General features: G+C 41.4%; 2 protein-coding genes across 2 annotated transcripts in view; one reads left to right on the top strand and one right to left on the bottom strand.

The window, feature by feature from the left end:
• Positions 1-4619, top strand: part of LOC122835016 (cyclin-dependent kinase 17-like) — a 39240-nt gene extending 34621 nt beyond the window's left edge. The window contains exons 12-17 of the mRNA XM_044123700.1: positions 240-337; positions 517-622; positions 1407-1449; positions 1947-2037; positions 2166-2243; positions 3548-4619. Of these exons, the coding sequence (XP_043979635.1) occupies positions 240-337; positions 517-622; positions 1407-1449; positions 1947-2037; positions 2166-2243; positions 3548-3585 (454 nt within the window). The 3' untranslated portion in view covers positions 3586-4619. The remainder of the gene's footprint in view (positions 1-239; positions 338-516; positions 623-1406; positions 1450-1946; positions 2038-2165; positions 2244-3547) is intronic.
• Positions 4620-6196: 1577 nt separating this feature from the next.
• LOC122835017 (ETS domain-containing protein Elk-3-like) lies at positions 6197-14525 on the bottom strand. The gene is made up of 5 exons (XM_044123702.1): positions 14180-14525; positions 11649-11857; positions 10380-11129; positions 7679-7801; positions 6197-6909 (listed from the first exon to the last, which is right to left on the bottom strand). Exons 2-5 carry the CDS (start codon positions 11853-11855, stop codon positions 6811-6813), a joined length of 1179 nt encoding a protein of 392 aa, XP_043979637.1. The 5' UTR covers positions 11856-11857; positions 14180-14525; the 3' UTR covers positions 6197-6810.
• Positions 14526-17319: the final 2794 nt, after the last annotated feature.

Raw genomic sequence — 17319 nt, 5'->3', positions numbered from 1 at the left:
AAGAGTTTTTTTTTTGTTTGTTTGTTTGTTTCTAACTTGACAAAACATGGAAAGGTTTAGAATGCTTTTAAAAGGCTAAAGAGTTCACCGACGCTTCAAGCGCTGGGTGAGTTTAATGAGTGACGAATTGAAAACAGCCTCTGAACGCCCAGCTCTGGGGAACCCGACACCGTACGTCGGTGAAAGTTGAACTCGGTCGTCTCTTGGTGACCCCCCTCCACCATCTGTCGACCTTTCAGGGGAGTGGGCTGCATATTCTACGAGATGGCCGCCGGCAGGCCCCTGTTCCCCGGTTCCACAGTGGAGGACGAGCTGCATCTCATCTTCAGACTGTTAGGTCAGTGCTGCCCCCTGGTGACAGAGGGGGAAAAAAACCAAACTTTTTGAACATGAGCCTTTAATCGCATCAACCATGGCATGTAAACCCCTCCACCACACACACACACTTTAAGTGCTTGAAAAAGCCCCTCCAGCTGGCGCAGTGAAGCCTGACTCCGATTAAATGTCCCCACACAGGCACTCCTACAGAAGACAGCTGGCCTGGAATATCCTCCATTGATGAGTTCAGGTCCTACAAGTTCTCCAAGTACAAGCCACAGCCGCTAATCAATCATGCTCCCAGGTAGGACAGATATTCATTCTTTGTTACACTGCAAAAACAACAAATATTACCAAGTATTTTTGATCTAGTTTTAGTGCAAATATCCTGAATGCACTTGAAATAAGACAAAAATACCTTGCAAGTAACTCTTCGGCAAGATGTAGGGGCTTGTTTTAAGTCAGTAATTCCTTAATATTGATGAAAAAAGTACTAGTTAGTGAAATAATCTGCCAGTGGAACAAGACATTTTAATTTATGACATAGGACGAAAGTCAGATTGTTTAATTAGTACATTTTCATTCATATTTAAGGAATTATTGAGTTAAAGCAAGCTCTTATTTCTTGCTGAAAAGTTACTTTTAAGTTTGTTTTGTTTTATTTCAAGGGTACTAAGATATTTGGTCTAGAAACCAGACTAGAGATACTTGGTAAGATTCTGTGTTTTGCACTGCATCCTTCATATGAGGGTTTATTTTTTAACAACCTTTACACTAACACAACCCTCCCGCTTATTTCTGGCAGTCCTCTTATTGAAAGTGGGAATGAGCAAGTATTTGTCGTGATGCCGAGGTACAGCGGTAGAGCTCACTGAAAGCAGTTAAATGGTAGACGTTCGTGTGGCTGGGTTGTTTAGCTAGGAGTGTGTGTGTGCTTTGCCACTTCCTGTAAGGAAATCCTGTGGAATAGTTGACTCTGTTTGGCCGAGTTTCCTTCCTTACAGCCGCCAGCATCTGTGAGTCACCCCACCTTATTGACCCCACGCCCCTCTTCTCTCCCATCCCCCGCTTTCCCCCTTTCCATGCAGGCTGGATAACGATGGAATCGACCTGCTGTCTTCATTCCTAAAAGTGAGTCACTAACTACCTGACAGGAATGGTGCAATGCTAACAGCAGAGCAGCTTACTCTTAGGATAATATTTTTGTTAAAATCCCAACAAGTCACTGCAAAAAACTCAAAAAGTATTTTCAGTCAAATATCTTATTTCAAAAGTACTGACCTACAAGTAACTTTTCAGTAGCAGTTAGGAGTTTAAGTCAATAATTTCTTAATATTGTTTAAAAAGTCTGTTATAAGTGAAATCATCTGCCAGTGGAACGACACATTTTTCCCTGACTTCACTTATGACTAGTATTTTTCATCAATATTAAGTAATTATTGTCTTAAAACAAGTTACTTGTAAGTTGTCTTAATTAAAGTGTACCAAGATATTTGCAGTAGAGACCGGATGAAAAATATTTGGTAAGATGTTGCGTTTTTTTTGTTTGTTTTTTTTTGCAGTGATTCTTGCGCCGTCTTAAGCTGTTCTTTAATAACCGTAAGCCAACCCTTTGTCCCAAATTTCAGTACGAATCCAAAAAGAGGATCTCTGCCGATGAAGCAATGAGGCAGCCGTACTTCAGGACCTTGGGGCCGCGCGTGCACACGCTGCCAGAGAGTGAGTAATCGCATTGTCATGCAGAAATGCAGCCAGGGAGGTGCACAGCTCATGAGCTCTTCCAGAGAGCCGAAGGGATCGGTCTGTGCTTTTATACTGAAAGGTGACAGACTGTGTCTCATCTGCAGACATGTCCATATTCACACTGAAGGAGGTGCAGCTGCAGCGAGACCCCGGCTACCGGAGCTCCTCGCATGCAGAATCAGGTGAGACGCTCAGAGGAGCCCTGGGATTCTGCCTGGCAGAAGTATTTATTTATTTGTTCTATCACATTAAAACCATGAACTGTAGTGTGTTTTATTTGGATTTTGAAGTGGAACACAGTACAAGATTGTAAAGTGAGGATGATGGAATAAGGCTGCATTTCTTTTTTATCAAAATATGATCTCCAGTGAGGCATGTGTTTTTGCAGACTGTAACAAGTTTACCTTCACGGAGCAGCACTCTGTCTCTTCCCATCACAATAATTATTTGTGCATTCCACACAGCATGATGCTGCCACCACCCTGTTTCACTTTAGGGACTTTACACCACAGATGGCCTTTAGCACAACCTTAAACTTTTCCACTCTGTGTTTCTTGGTCGTCATGGTTCTCTTTGTTCTTTAAAGAACAGCTGTATTTATAGTGACATTAAATTACACAAACTCTGACACAAATACCCACAAATACTAGCATTTATAGTTGCAAAATATGAAAAATTTAAGAGGTGTGAAAATGGCTACAAGAACAGTGGCGAACCTTCATAGCAGTGGCTGACCTAACAAAACGACTCAGTGGGGGACCAACTCATTTGGGAGGTGACAAAAACCCAGAACAACATCTAAGGTGTAAAATTAATATTTCATTTTGCAATTCTGGAATATGGGACAAAAAAAGCAAAGATGGGTCAAATCTGTGAGGGTGTAAACTCTTCTGTCACATCTTTTCAAATTTAAATTCAAGCTACTATTCTGACGTTATTTCTTTCTTCTTACTTTAGGCAGTCTATGTGCTGATGTTATTATTTAATATAGAAGTAAAATGGAGTTGCTATCAGACTAATAATCAGTGGAGATCAGTAATAAGAAATTATCTTTCAGCTTCCTGAAGGAATATCCTGTTTGTAAGTGGGATACTATCTGAATAAAAAAACAAATGATGCACAGAAGTATTGCTAAACCTATTTGATTTGTTTATATTCACTAATCCATAGTTACATATTGCAGCTATGTAACTGCGGATTAGTCAACGGTGGTTATAAAAATCCCTGAGTCTTCACAGTGTTACAGTAGCCTGACCGCCATGTGAAATGGCTTCAAGCCCTAAACTGACTCATTACCCACAAACCTTTGCGTATGCTAACAAGAAAATGCTACATGTTGCTTTGTTTTATGTTTACTCTGATCATTTTTTTTGTATTAGTTTGGACACTCACCTTCAGAGAATCCAGCATCTGGGTTTAAAACCATTTATTTTAAATCACAGAAACTGTGTTGTAATCCGTGTTTTTCCTCTCTGTTTTCCACCAGGCAATGGGAAGAACAGAAGACAAAGCATGCTGTTTTAAAAACCCTGGACCGGACTGTTGTTTTACTTTTTTTTTTTGATGAGAAGGACCTCCTTGCAGACAGATCAGTTCAAGATGGATGGATGGATGGATGAATGAATGTGTTTTAATCATCTTCATCACTCCTCTTCCTACCTATCCACAGTACGACTCCTCCCCACCCCCATTCCTTCATCCTTCTCCCAGGTTCAGCCAAGCCTGGCTCCAATAAGAGACGTTATTTACTGTACATTTATATTTATTGAATTTGCTGCTAAGTCAAACTACTGTTTAGAATTTAACTGGCTCAGTCACTTTAATGAATACATGCCATTTGTATAGATTTTTAACTTTTTTTTTTCTTTTTTGAGCTTTGAAGTGATATATTTTTAAAAAAAAATTTTTGTTTTATTTTATTTTATTTTTTGCTCACTGTTAACATGTTCACTCCACCTTGAAAGCTCCTTGTTGTGCTGTTTGCAGACAGCAATGTTTCTGTAGCAACTCGGAGGAAGGTCAAATGTTCTGTTTATTAAAAACGGTGCTGCATAAATCATCTGTGACCACTTGCTCTGAAGGCTTTCAAAGCCAGGTCTCGTATGATAAGTGATGGCTTTCGTCCCGACGGGAAGATGATACCAGAGCTGCAAAGCGCAGGTTGCTTCCTAGGATGCTCTCAGTCATGACCAATGAGACAAAAGTAGGGATAAAGAAAATGCTAAAAGGGGCATTACTGGAAGAAATCCTCGTTGAAACACCTCAATGTTCTACTTTATTCTGGGGGGCATGTGATTTGTTTTTCTTTCTCGGCTCCATCTATATGTTGCATGCCACAGCTAGTGAACTCCTGAAACAGGAAGATACCATCTCTAGTTCTGCCTCCCCCTGAGTCTCATCGTTCATCTGCCAGTGTTACAACAGATGTTTTGTATAATATTCTTTAACTTTATTTGTGAATAATGAATAACAGTATGGGATTTTGTTGGAGATGATTCCCATTTTTGATTTTTTTTTTCAGATTAAAATTAAATTTAAAGTTCAAACAAATGTTTTGCTTTTGTCTTTTATATCAGCTTCTGTTTCGCTGAGAAGTCTTCATACCCCGTATAATTTCCCACCTTCCGCCATCTTACTTAATCATTGCTTTCGTACGAAATTCCGCTAGCTTGAATCGCTCCTCACGGCTCAGTCTAAGTTTTCAAGCTAGCCAATCAGCAAACAGAAGAAGTTGTGGGCAATTACGTAAATTTTCTTAGAATTGTACCCGCTTGTAGTTTTACCAATGGCGGCGGTGGAAGTAAACGAAGCTGTTCAGGCCGCGATTGTCACATTCTTCAAATATTGAGTTATCATCTTGTTCGACTTTGCCCTCTCTCATCGCAGTGGAGGACGGTTGTTTACAGCGCAGGCTATTTTCGGTAAGCGTCATAGCGTCACGGCTAAACGTTAGTGGCCAAACATTAGCATTAGCTTCTCGATAGCCGTCGAGGTTCCAGACACGCTGTACGAAGCAAAATGTAGAGGCTGATTTTTTATTTTTTATTTTGTAAAGTGCAAACATGTATTTTAGTGGGATTTTGTGTAATAGAATTACAAAGTCTGACATGCAATGTTTTATTCTGCTTGTTTTAATCTGATGCCCCTGAGTAGAACCCAACAGGGCCGGCCCAAGGCATAGCATAATAAGAAGTTATATGAAACTTCTCTTAAAATCATTTGAAGGCTCAGAATCAGTCCAGTACTGATCCACAGGGGAGAAAGACTCACCTGGTATAAATTACATTTTTAGCTATCGGAGTAACGCTTAAGAGAAATTTATTTAATCAAAGAATATCATGAATATGTGTGTAGAGCTGCACCAATTGCAGTTTTCTGTCCGATCCCCAGTTACCGATCTTTAAAGAGCCTTACCTGTTGATTTTGATTTTGGCTGATATGAATTGTTTTTTGTCTGAAATGTAGCTAAATATAGCAACAAGCGAAGTCGCTGAGTTGGCAACAGTGGGATGAATATTGTTAAGTGTAAATGTTCAGACCTCACCTGGGGGGTCGGTCTGTCAGTCTAACTTCTCACTGCAGAGAAGAAGAGGACAGAGACTGATTTATAAACCTTTACTGACGAAGGTAAGATTAGGGGATAAGATGGGCTTCACATTTAAGTATCGGCCGATCACGATCCCCCAAAATTAAGGAAATCGCCACCTAGAAATTAACTGGTGGATAAAACAGTTGGCCAACAAATGAATCCTATATTATACATTTATATAATGTAAACAGCACTGTCAGAGATGCAATAGGTTTATAGCAGGTGTGTAAATGGTCTAATGATCAGACTGCTGATTGCAGCCGGTCCACATTGTTAGCAGAACTAGAGGGCCCCAAGACCACATTTCGCTTTGGGCCCCATGCAGGCTTGGGCCGGCCCTGCAAGCAGTTTGCTTCAGAACTAGATTAACTTAATCGCATGTTTGACTTCTCATATTTTATGTAAAAAGGAGAAAGTAAAAGTTCCGAACCATGTTTAATTTTCCTTGCAATTGCTAATTATTGCCTAAAATCTATATGTAGGGCAACGGACAATGAATACTTTCAGAAGGCTGTTAAAATAAAATAAAAAAAACATAAGTCTTCACGCATTCAATGCATTATTTATTGGAAATGACATTTTTTACAATACAAAACATATACAGAATGCATAACTGTATGCCAAGTCCAGTATTAAAAAAGTACATAACTGTTACAAATTGTTTTATTGATCAAAAATCTCGTCTTCATTAAAAAGATTTTGTAATAAAGTAAAAAAAAAAGACAATAAGGCACAGCTGGTACTATCAGGAAAGCATAGTGCATACATTACATTACCACATTAGTGAAACCAGCAGTTTCACCTTGTAAAGAGGAGAAAAATAATGTTTGTACAAGATTAAAAATAACAAAAAAAAAACAAGTTTCTGCAGAGAATGAGCTTGTCCGTGGATAAAATGTGCTGTTCCTCTACCACAGACGTCTCTGACGTCCTGCAATATGGCTTTTTACCAAGTGCTTTCAACAACTTGAATCCGGAGCAGCTCAAGTGCAAAAACGAGTGAGGTCACAACTCTTTATTTTATTTATTTTTTTGTTTGTTTTTTTGTTGTTTTTTCTTAAGCTGAATTTGAACATGAACGTGACCGCAAACGGACAACTGAGAAACTTTAAACGATGATGCTCTGAGTTTTGTTTTTTCTTTCTTTCACAGTCCCTGGATCAGGATTTGTGGGTGGCGGGGGACAGGAGCAGGGAGGAGGGTGTTCCTTCCAGGTTAGGGAGGGGGACAGGCATGTGTCCGTTGATTAGGCTGGGGAACTGTGGAGGGAAGAGAGAGACGAGACAGAGAGTTAGCGGGTGGCTGCTTTCCGGTAAGGAACTGCAGCATTGTCACTGCTCTGCTTTCCTGTTGTTTTTTTTTTCTTCTTCCTCTTTAATTTTTAATTCATTGTTCCTCTTCCTTCCTCCCTTCCTTCTCGTCTCTGTAACACTAAAGCTCCACATCAGAATGAGGAGTTTGTGTATTATTTGTTCAAAACGTTATCCACCGTGTTATATCTGTGTGTGCCTGAAGAGATAGCGCCTTCGGTGTGTGTGTGTGTGTGTGTGTGTGTGTGTGTGTGTTTCATAAATGAGGAGCAGCTCTCAAACCAGTCCACCCTGTTCAGCCTGGCTCCCCTGGGCTCAAACAGGAAGTATTCACAGGATTTCCTCTCCCTCTCAAGCTCTGAAACAGGACACCTCTGCAGGACCCGCTTCCAAAGTCTGAGCATGTCTCTCGGTGTGTGCCGCTTTGCAAATAACAAAAAATAAAACGCACTGGAAATCTTCTTTTTAAAAAGGATTTATAATCAAAGTTCTGCTGAAAAGCAAAATCTTAACCAACTTTTTTTTGTTTTGTTTTGCAGAAGCACACCTTTTACCAGCATGCCACTTCCTCATTTGTCCTTTTTTTTTTTTAAAAAAAAAAAGCTTCCAGTAAATAAATACTCCTCGTGTCGCACCTTCTGTTGTTCTCTTCTGCTATTTATGGTACCTTTTATCTTCCGCTTATCGGCGCCACACCCACATGCGCCGCGGCTCTTACCTGGAAGAGGGAGCCGTGGCCCTGCAGCCGGGCGGGGCTGAGCGGGGCGACGGGGCTCATGCTGCTCCAGAAGTGGATCCCCGACAGTAGCGGACTGTGAGCCAGCAGCAAACCCGACGGAGTCTGTGAGAGAGAAGTCCAAACGTATGAGGGAGGAGGCCGGTAAAAAAAAATTATTTATAAAAAAAAGAAAAGCTTTCCCCAAGACTGAAGGAGAAACGGAGTTGGGGAAAACGTTGCTTCTGAGAGGTTTCAGTAATGTGAAACATGCTGAAACCGTAAATGGATGCACTTTGGCGTTTGGAAAAACAAACTGAGGGAGCAGGAAGGAAGTCTGTGGTTTCTCCTCCTGAATACGGGGGGCTTTTGGGGGGGTAGAGGGGGGCATTGATCCTTAAGAGAGAAAACATATGAAATCAATTTCTACATCTGTCCCCCCCAACCCCCGCTGCACACACGCACACACCTCTCTCCCTGTGTCACCTCAGCGACGTGAGCCAGAGCTACAGAGGACGGACCCAGCCCTGCTCCCATTATTAATGGAATTATTGGAGCATATGGCATCACTTAGGGACTACCCCTCCACCCCCCTCTGCTCTTTTACAGCCCCGCTTGCTGAAGATTTCAGTAAACTGCTTGTTTTTCCCCTCTGATTTCTTCACCCTTAAAACTATTAATACCTTTCTTAATGTTGCTGTTGCATGATCTATAAAAAAACAAACAAAAAAAACAGGACTCCAAAGTAAATACGTTGTTATTTAAAACGGATGCTCAAATATTAGCTGATGCAGAACCGAGTCTGGATTTTTGCCACAATCCAAAAGTGTGCCACCTTAAACAAATATAGAGAACATGAGCATCATAGAGTGACTTGTCGAGTCATGACACAGCTAATTCAGTAAGTTTTTATTATTTATGGGCTAGGTGACATTATAGATGAAAATGTGACTGATATTAGACTCAGAAACAGACCTGTTGCTACAAGGGCTCCTTACCTGCAGCACAGCTACAAAAAAAAAAAAAGACGTAAAAATAGGACAAACGGTCGTTAAATCAACTTGTGTTGGTGTAAACATTATGTCACCGCGCAAAATTACTTCCCTTTTTAAACCTCTGGAAAAAACAGGTTGTCAGAATATTCAATGAGATTCTTCTTATTATTATTATTAATTATTTTTAACTACAGGTGCACCAATTGCATTTTTCTGACCTGCCGATTACAATTTAGGCCAATACCGATTTTTTTTCGGTCTGAAAAATCCTAAATATGGCGACAAATCAGACACACTAAATTCATAAAATACTTACTGAATTCCTTTCCTGACTCGTCTTTAAAAATAATTTTTAACTAATTTAATAACTTAAGAATCCCATTTAATTAAATTAGTTTGTCTTTATTTAATGAATAACATTTATAACTACCTAGTAAATATCTTATGTTTAACTAACTTTATAATACAAGTCATATTTAATCTACTTGATAAATTTAAACATGTTATTTAATGAACTTAGATTAACCTGCATAATAGTTTGATAAATTTTATCTTACAATTTATTTATGGTATTTGATGCAGTCAATAGCTTAATAAATTGTACAACTTAAATTCTGACATTTTGTAGGCAAAACAAAACAATAAATTTGTGTTTCAGTTCCTTTCATCTGTGTCCCGGAAACCTCGTCACGTTTTCTACTGAGACGTTTTGGCGACGAAAATATAACATCCCACAAAAAAGGGAAATAAAAATAAAAAATAGCTTGTGATGAATGAGTGTAAACTGGATCTATTCAGGACTCTTAAAGCACTGCAAAGATCTGAAGCGCTCAGGGATTAATTGGCTCTAAATGCTTTCAGGTGGGCCCAACACTGAAAAATCAGACTTTTTTTCTTAGTCATTAAATGCATGAATACTACGAACTCCCGTAATCTTTGATCTATGAACACAAAATATACTATGATGTACTTTTTTTTATGTTGGAGGAAAACCCTTCTGGTAGTACAAGGTAATAATCTAGTAAATCATTTCATTTTGTGCTAAATTCAAATCTGCAGCATTCATTTTCTCTTCTAGGTCGGTCAAAACTGGAATTAGCAGGGCGGACTTCTGCGAAAACCTGGAAATGGATATGAGCCAGGAAAAGTTTGATCAGAACATCCGTTAAGACGGGAACCGCTTTCTTGTGTTTTCGTGATTTATGAGCTGGAAGAAAGTGACAGAATCCGGTTTGACTACTGGTGAGGGGAGTGGGAAAGAGAAGGGTGTGGCAACATGTTGTGGCATGTTAGAGGTGAAGGTAGATTCAGAGCACGGTTCACCTCAGACAACACTCAGCATCTGCATCATCAAAACACCTTTCCGACTATGTTTAGCTTCATCTAAAGTGACTGACAGGAAACAGGACCTTTGGTCTGGAACGATTTAGAGGGACTCAGTTTTGATCCGCTGACTGTTCCGTTTGCTTCACCTGTCCGTGGGTTTGATGTTGTAGCTGCTTGTGTCACTTCTGTCTGAGCATTTGATCCCCATGAGATGTGGAAAACACCTTAGCAGTCTAACGTAACAGACTCAGGGTTTTCCCATCATTCTTAAGCCAGTGACTCGCGTCTAGAAACAAGGAAATGGTGGTGTTTTTTTCCCACACATTGGGCTTCCTGATGGGACTTTTTAAGATCACTGTGCGTGACTGAGATAAGCGCCTCACCTGTGCGGTGAAGAAGGCAGGAGTGAGGGAGCCGGACGGCAGCGCCGGGCTGTTGAGGGCGATGGAGCCGATGTCGCTCCCCGCCAGGAGCAGGGATGGGCTGGAGATCTCCAAAGCTTTCGGCTTTTTGCTTTTGGGTGGAAGTTCATCCTCTTGGTCCCCACTGCTGCTGCTGCTCCTCTTCTCAGGAGGCTGCAGGGCTCGCTCCCTGTGCCCAGAGGAGAGATTGAGTGGCTGAGCGTTCTGGTCCGAGTCCTCCGAGTCCTCTTCCTCGGCGGCGGGGCTCCAGCTTCGTCTGGGCTGGGTGTGCGGCAAGGAGGACGGAGAGTGGGAGTGCGAGGGGAGTCTGGATGCCCTGGGGGAGGCGTAGGTTTCTGACTTGACGGAAGGAGGGGAGCTCCTCCCGCCGGTGTTGGCACCGAAGCGGATGACGGAGCGCGGCTCGTCCTGGCGCTCGCGCAGGCTCCTCTGCAAGGAGCTAATTCTGAAGGACGAGTAGAGGCCTGAGTGGAGGTAGTCCCTTTGGCACTGCTGCGCCCCCAAGGCTGCGATGGTCCTCCTTTGGACCTCCTCCTCACTGTCCTCCTCCTCTTCCGTCTCCACGTCCAGCTCAGGCGCTTCTCCCTCTTGGAGGGGAAACCTTCCAGAGGCTAAGCCCATCTCCACCGCCTGTGGATCCATCTTCAGGATCTCAGGAAAGGACACAAACTTATAGACAAACTTCTGGCCGATCACCTTTTTGATGATGTTCTGCAACACAAACATTAGCAACAATGAAGAGAAAGTGGATGAAGTTTCATTACAGCATCAACTGAATCAGTCAATAGTCCGGTAGACTTGGTTCAATTGGTGACCAAGGGTGCATTTGCACAGAACGTGTTTTTCAGGCGATTTAGATTGTTTTACACAGCGTAGTGCAAAAGTGAAAATGTAACAAATGTTGCAATTTTGGCTCTAATCGAACCGAGTTTACCGCACTATCAGGTGTGAAAACACCCTTATAGATGGACCAGATCTGCATCAGAGTTCGATTACGCATTCAAACAAATCAAACTTTCTGAGAGAACGACCTAGAGTTGGATTAAAGCAGACTAAACAGGAATGGTGTGAATGCAACCTAAGAGGAAGTAGGAAGTAAAGATTCTTTTCTAGAAACTATCATTCTTTAATGCAATTTTCAGCTAAAGAAAGAAAAAAAACTTGCAGGGGAACAATTAGTCAGACTATTGCAGAGGAAGAGGTAAGCGGCTCATGATTGGCTGGAATAACCTTGTCATAGTAGTAGCGCAGGGCTCTGCTTAGCTTGTCGTAGTTCATGTTGGTCTTGTTCTTGCGCAGCCCCCACAGCTTGGCCACCTCCTCCGACTTGAGGAGCTTGAACTCGCCGTCCGTGGACGTCCAGCAGATCAGGTGCTTGTGGCTCTGGTCGAGCAGCAGCTGCAGCAGGAACTGCCACAGGGTGATGGCGCTGTCCATACCTGCAGCAAGTGGAAGGCAACGCTTTCACTCGCATCACTCTCACTTTCTGATTCAAATGTATTCCTGCCAACATGGCTTAGCCGCATGCAGACTGAATCTCGTGTGTGTGTGTGTGTGTGGGGGGGGGGGGGGGACGGCCCGTCTGAGCACAGGCCGTCATGAATAGAACAGTGTGTGTAAAAGAATATGGTGTAATGTAGCAGCAGCAGCAGGGGAGAGAAAAAAAATACAAGCAGGAACAACAGCTCAAGCCAGAAATATGCTGCGGTTCAACCTGGCCCTCTCTCCACAGGAAGCATGACGGGCCCAGGGTGGGTTATTCCTTTAATGGAGGAATGTGCAGCCTCCGAGCTCCTGTCTGCCGTCTAGGAGCTTTCTGTCCCCAACAACTTGACGGCATTAAAAATCCTGCAACCCCTTTTTACATTTTTTTTTTTTTGCTCTAGTTCTCACAAATGTTGAGCTCAAATGATCAGTTTCTAAGCAGATTAGCAACAGAGGATCGATTGGTTTTGTGTTACAGAGTAAATATGTTTGGGGTTTATGAGAAAATAAACTGGTGTATTGATAAGTGATCGTGACTGAAGGTATTTAAACTCAGCTGAATAATAGCATGTATTTCTTTACCAGCTTTACACATTAAGAGACTGGAACTTTGATTAGGCCATTCTAACACATGAATGCGCTTCAACCTATAGACCGTTCCATTGCAGTTATGGCCGGGTGTTTTGAGTCGTCCAGCTGGATCTTGAACTTTTGTTCAGCCTTCGTCAATCTTCCCATCAACGCTAACCAGCTTCTCTATCCCTGTTGAGGAATGCCATTCACACAGCATGATGGTGCCACCACCAGTTTTCACCGTGTGCATGGTTTTTAAAGAGAAAGTAATGCAGAACTTCAGTCTCACCTTTCCTCTCCTGGTCAATAGACTATTGACCACTTTTTTTTTCCAAACTTTGTTTATTTGGTTTTTAACAAGAATTGCATAGCCATACATTTACAATGTGATACATATAAACTATTGACCACTTTAAACCTGACAACCTCTCCACAGTTATATTCATTTAAGGTCCTGCAAAATGCACTGGAGTTTGGGGTTATAAAATGCCAAAATGTTAAAAAGGCACTGTTTACACAGATTGATTTAAAAAATATGCTATCTGAGAAGCAACAAGTGAAAAACTGTGACAAGAGAGAAGCTTTTTTTTATTCACCGTCCAAATAGGACTGGGACCGGTTTTCCGATGCAAGCTTTGCCCCAGAGTCTCCTGTCTGCCATGTGAAACCACAAACCTGTCAAAGTCAGGACTTCCTCCTATTCTACTTCCAAGGACAAATGGTGAGGTGAGGGGATCCCACAGCAGGGGTGCGTTTCCCCAATCCGGCCACACTTCCCACTCCAATCCCAGAGGGAGGAGGTCAAAAGATCACATCATTGTCCCGTCTCCTCAGGTCCACCCAGTGACCTGCTCTGAACCTAGACTTCACTGTGGCTGTTAGACAAAGACAAAGTGAAGCTTGTTCGTCCAGAGCCAGAGAGCTGAAACGTCTGTAGGACAGAAGATGCTGCACTTCCTGTTGCACAAGCCTCACAACATGACTGACACGGTGACCTATAAGAGAATGGTGCTAACTTGGAGCAAGCCTGGATATCTTGAGCCATGTTCCTGCTCTTTCTAGGAACAACTCTGCTGTTTTTTTGCTTTTTGTTTTTTTTTTTTTTTGGGGGGGGGGGGGGTGAAGATGAGGAGTTCTGCTGCTGATGCTCGGATGAAGAAGAGGTCTTTCTCAGTGAACACAAAGCCACGCAGTGTGTTGGCTGAACGGAAACTCCTAATGAGATTAGATGGTGCATGCAGACATTACTTGGCCATGACCAAATCTGCTCTCTTCCTGTTCACAGTCGGTGGAAAAACTCAGTAAGAAGCCCTCTGAAAAGCTTCCCGGAGCGCTTTGGAGGTCTTTTGGAAAGTCAAGTCCCGAGCTCCACTGTAGAGAGCCTCCAGAGGGTGTATGTATTCACCCACGGAGATCTGCTTCATCCTCCTGCCCCACTGACTCATTTTCAAGATGTTGCTCGGACCGGAAGAAGGCACCGTGTCCGACTCGAATTTATACTTTCACAGCCTGAAACTCTATAAAAGTATCTTTAAGGAAGTTCACCAAGTAGCAGAAGCTCGTAGCCGCGACACTTTCTAATAAAGTGGGTAATAAGCACCGCTGGAACTTCTCACTCTGCATTGTTCCTGTCTCTACAGACCTCCCGATAGCCAACAAAGACCCCTTTTGTGTCAAGAAACGCCAGTTTTGATTCACTTTACCTGCGATCTCCGGCTGGGTCTCTTCACTCCGCGAAACTTTACGTCGAAGACTGTGTGATCCCTTGTTTTTCCATGCTGACTCCTGGTCTGCACGGCTGTGCTGGACTGAAATCGGATCCTGGGCTTTTTCTTTTTCTGAGCAGGAAGTTGGAGCAGGCAGACGCAGAGCCGGCTGACTTCCTCTCCGCTACGATTCCCCAGGCAGTTAGCCGTCTGTGTAAACACACGTTTCCTCCCCTCCTCGACGGCCAGCAGTGGGCCTACTCTCTGTTGGCACACATGCTGGCGGAAACTCCTACCGTCCGTGAACTGACATCACCGGTAGCATTGTGATGCCTTCAGGAACGCCCCGTTGGCTTCAAACTCCCACAATTATAAAGGGACAAAAATCGGGTGATTTATTTTTCTAAGTATCAGAACCGACGTGGGTAATGTAGCCAAAAATTGTACCTAGGTAAGAGTAGCTCTAATTCAGTGTATTTTTTACTCAAGTAAAAGTAAAAAGCAGCCGTCCAAGAAATGACTCAAAAGAGTAGACAAAGAGAAACAGACGAAAACCTAAACATAAATGCTGTTAAAAAAAAAAACTAAAATGAAGAATTATTACAAAAATAAATAACATAATTAAAAATGAGCAAATTTAGGCAGAAGAAACACTATTCTTTTTTTTTTATAACAGTTGATGCAACTGTTGATATGTGTCTGATGCATTTTTGGTTTAAACATGTTTGTTCTTCATTTAGTAGAATTTCCACTCAAGTAAGAGTAGCAATACTTTATAATGTCATTCAAGTAAAAGTGAAAAGTATGATATAAAACACTACCTAAACATATTTAATTCCTCCAAAAGGTTACTCAAATAAATGTAGCTACAGTGGTTATTACCCACCTCTGAAAACACCGTTGGTGGATTACCCTGACTTTACTGCACCCAACAAACCATTTATCCATTTTTTACTTGTCTTGACCTGTTTTACTGTAAAGATGTTAACAGCATAAAGGCTCTAGGAAGGTGGTAGTTTTTAAAACATACAACAAGGCTCGTTGCTCTGGGCAGCACCACAAGTCAAAAAACAGTTGCCGTTATGTGCAGAGATGCATGTTTGATTATATGGCCATGCCAAATTTTCCAATGTACATCCTAAATATGTACATTTAAATCTATTATGTTTGTTGAACTCCAGCTATCCAAATTTAGTGAAATATCTCCATAACAGCAAAAATACAAGAAGTTCTTGTTTTTATGTAATTGTAAATTAATTCAGGCCGTAAACGTTAAATAAATTCTGGGGTGTAAAAATAACAATAACAAAACAATTGTTTAGATAACTAAATTAAATATATACTTAGATACTGTAAGCCAGTTCTGTCAAGGAGTCATAATGCAGAGCATCATGGAAACCTTAAACATCCTCCACACTCTCCACACGCCTGGTGTCTCTATATGCTGATCATCTTAATTTCAGGTAACAAGTTAAGAAAATATTACAGTTTATATACTATTAGACTGTAATAGTATATACACTTGGATTATTTCACCAAGTGTATGCTAATGCAAATCGCAATCCATTTAAGAGAAGGTGTGGAACAATGCAGGGCCACCTATTATTATAAATATATATTTCAGTTATATTTGCAGTAAAACACCTGTAGTCTAGGGTTTTATTACGTAGTTATTTAGCCCTACTCACTTTAAATATATCGGAAATAAATGATTTAAAGACAAATTTATACTCGTGTGGATTCAGATCTCCAGAAAGCAGCAACTTCAAATATTTAAGCAATTCGAGATTGCTTAAATATTGTCAAATTTAACCATTTGACAATTTATTGTAGTCATATGTAGCATTTGATCAGCAGGGGGCACTGTTGAGCACTTACAGCTTCTACAAGTGAAACATTTTCCAGCAGTTTTATGTAACGCACAAAGTGTTGAAGAAGCTTTATGTGCCCAGACCTATTTGACACTACAGATAAGTGATCAAAGCAGAAAGAAACTTTTCTTTACATTGAATTATATAACATGATGAAAACCATGCGGTCCAACCTTCTCTTTTATCTTTTCATTTAGTTAAATTGTATTGCTTGATTGTTTTATTATTATTATTATTATTATTATTATTATTATTTTTATTTTATTTTATTTTACATTGCATATTTTAACAATGCGTCTGTAGGTAACATTGTTGAAGGTCCTGGAGTCTTTCTGCGTTGAGTTTGCATGTTCTTCCTGTTCGTGTATACTCTCTCTGGAAACTCAGGAATCTCTCTCTTTCTGAATTGCCCTTATGTGTGCCTATGTTTGTGGGCGTGTGTGTGTGTGTGTGTGTGTGCGTGTGTGTGCGTGTGTGTGTGTGTGTGTGCAGTTGTTTGTCCTGCAAGTCTATGTCTTTCCCTGTCATGGACTATCAACCCCACCTCTTGCCCAATGACACTTGGCACCAGTCCCCCGAAAACCTGCAAGGTTATCAACCAGATCTGAAGGTTCACAGCTCCACCTCAGAGGCAACATGAAAAATGAGCACCGATGCAGTGAACGTTGATACAAGTAATGGGGAGGGGGAAAAAAATGGATCGAAATGATCAGAGTTTGACTTTTGAATAAATATTTGTTTGAAAGATGTTTTTCCTGACACTATGTTTATTCTGGGAGAAAGGCAGTCTAAAACGGTTTGTTTATCATTACATAAATGTGCTAACAGTTTTAGCAGGTTTTTTTTTTTTTTTTGCCTTTACTTCATAGGTAGGTTAGGTGGGAAGACTTGGCCGGGACTCGAACCCGTGACAGGCTGCGTCTAGGACCGAGGCCACCGTGGATGGGTAGTGCCCGCTTTACCCTTGCGCCACCGGCTTTCCTCATTTGGGTTTTCAAAGATTTAGCAAAATGCTTCAGGAATCATATGATCTTATAAGTCACCTTCCTGAATATTAAATGTAATAATTACAGAAGATATTCACATATTGATTCTCTAACTTCATTTTGCCAGGGTTAATAATTTCTGCTACAACAGTCATTTTCCCTCAAACTGGAGCACATCCCCGTGTAAGGCCTCCTCCCCTTTGGCTTGTAACCGCATTTGGTCGATGAGATCAAGCACTTATGTGAACGACCTTTGGATGTCACTGGTCTCTAAAGAAAA

This window comes from Gambusia affinis, linkage group LG08, assembly GCF_019740435.1.
Source record: "Gambusia affinis linkage group LG08, SWU_Gaff_1.0, whole genome shotgun sequence".
NCBI lineage: Eukaryota > Metazoa > Chordata > Actinopteri > Cyprinodontiformes > Poeciliidae > Gambusia > Gambusia affinis.
Note: the sequence above shows the minus strand (reverse complement) of the source record. Positions and strands in the feature narration are given on the sequence as shown.

What these genes read in the sequence shown, in the direction of transcription:
- LOC122835017 (XM_044123702.1), bottom strand. Translation starts at nt 11,855, where the DNA reads ATGGACAGCGCCATCACCCTGTGGCAGTTCCTGCTGCAGCTGCTGCTC. An exon ending in CTGCCTTCTTCACCGCACAG is followed by an intron (nt 7,802 to 10,379) that starts GTGAGGCGCTTA and finishes TCTCTCTCACAG; the next exon opens with ACTCCGTCGGGTTTGCTGCT. An exon ending in GCCACGGCTCCCTCTTCCAG is followed by an intron (nt 6,910 to 7,678) that starts GTAAGAGCCGCG and finishes TTCCCTCCACAG; the next exon opens with TTCCCCAGCCTAATCAACGG.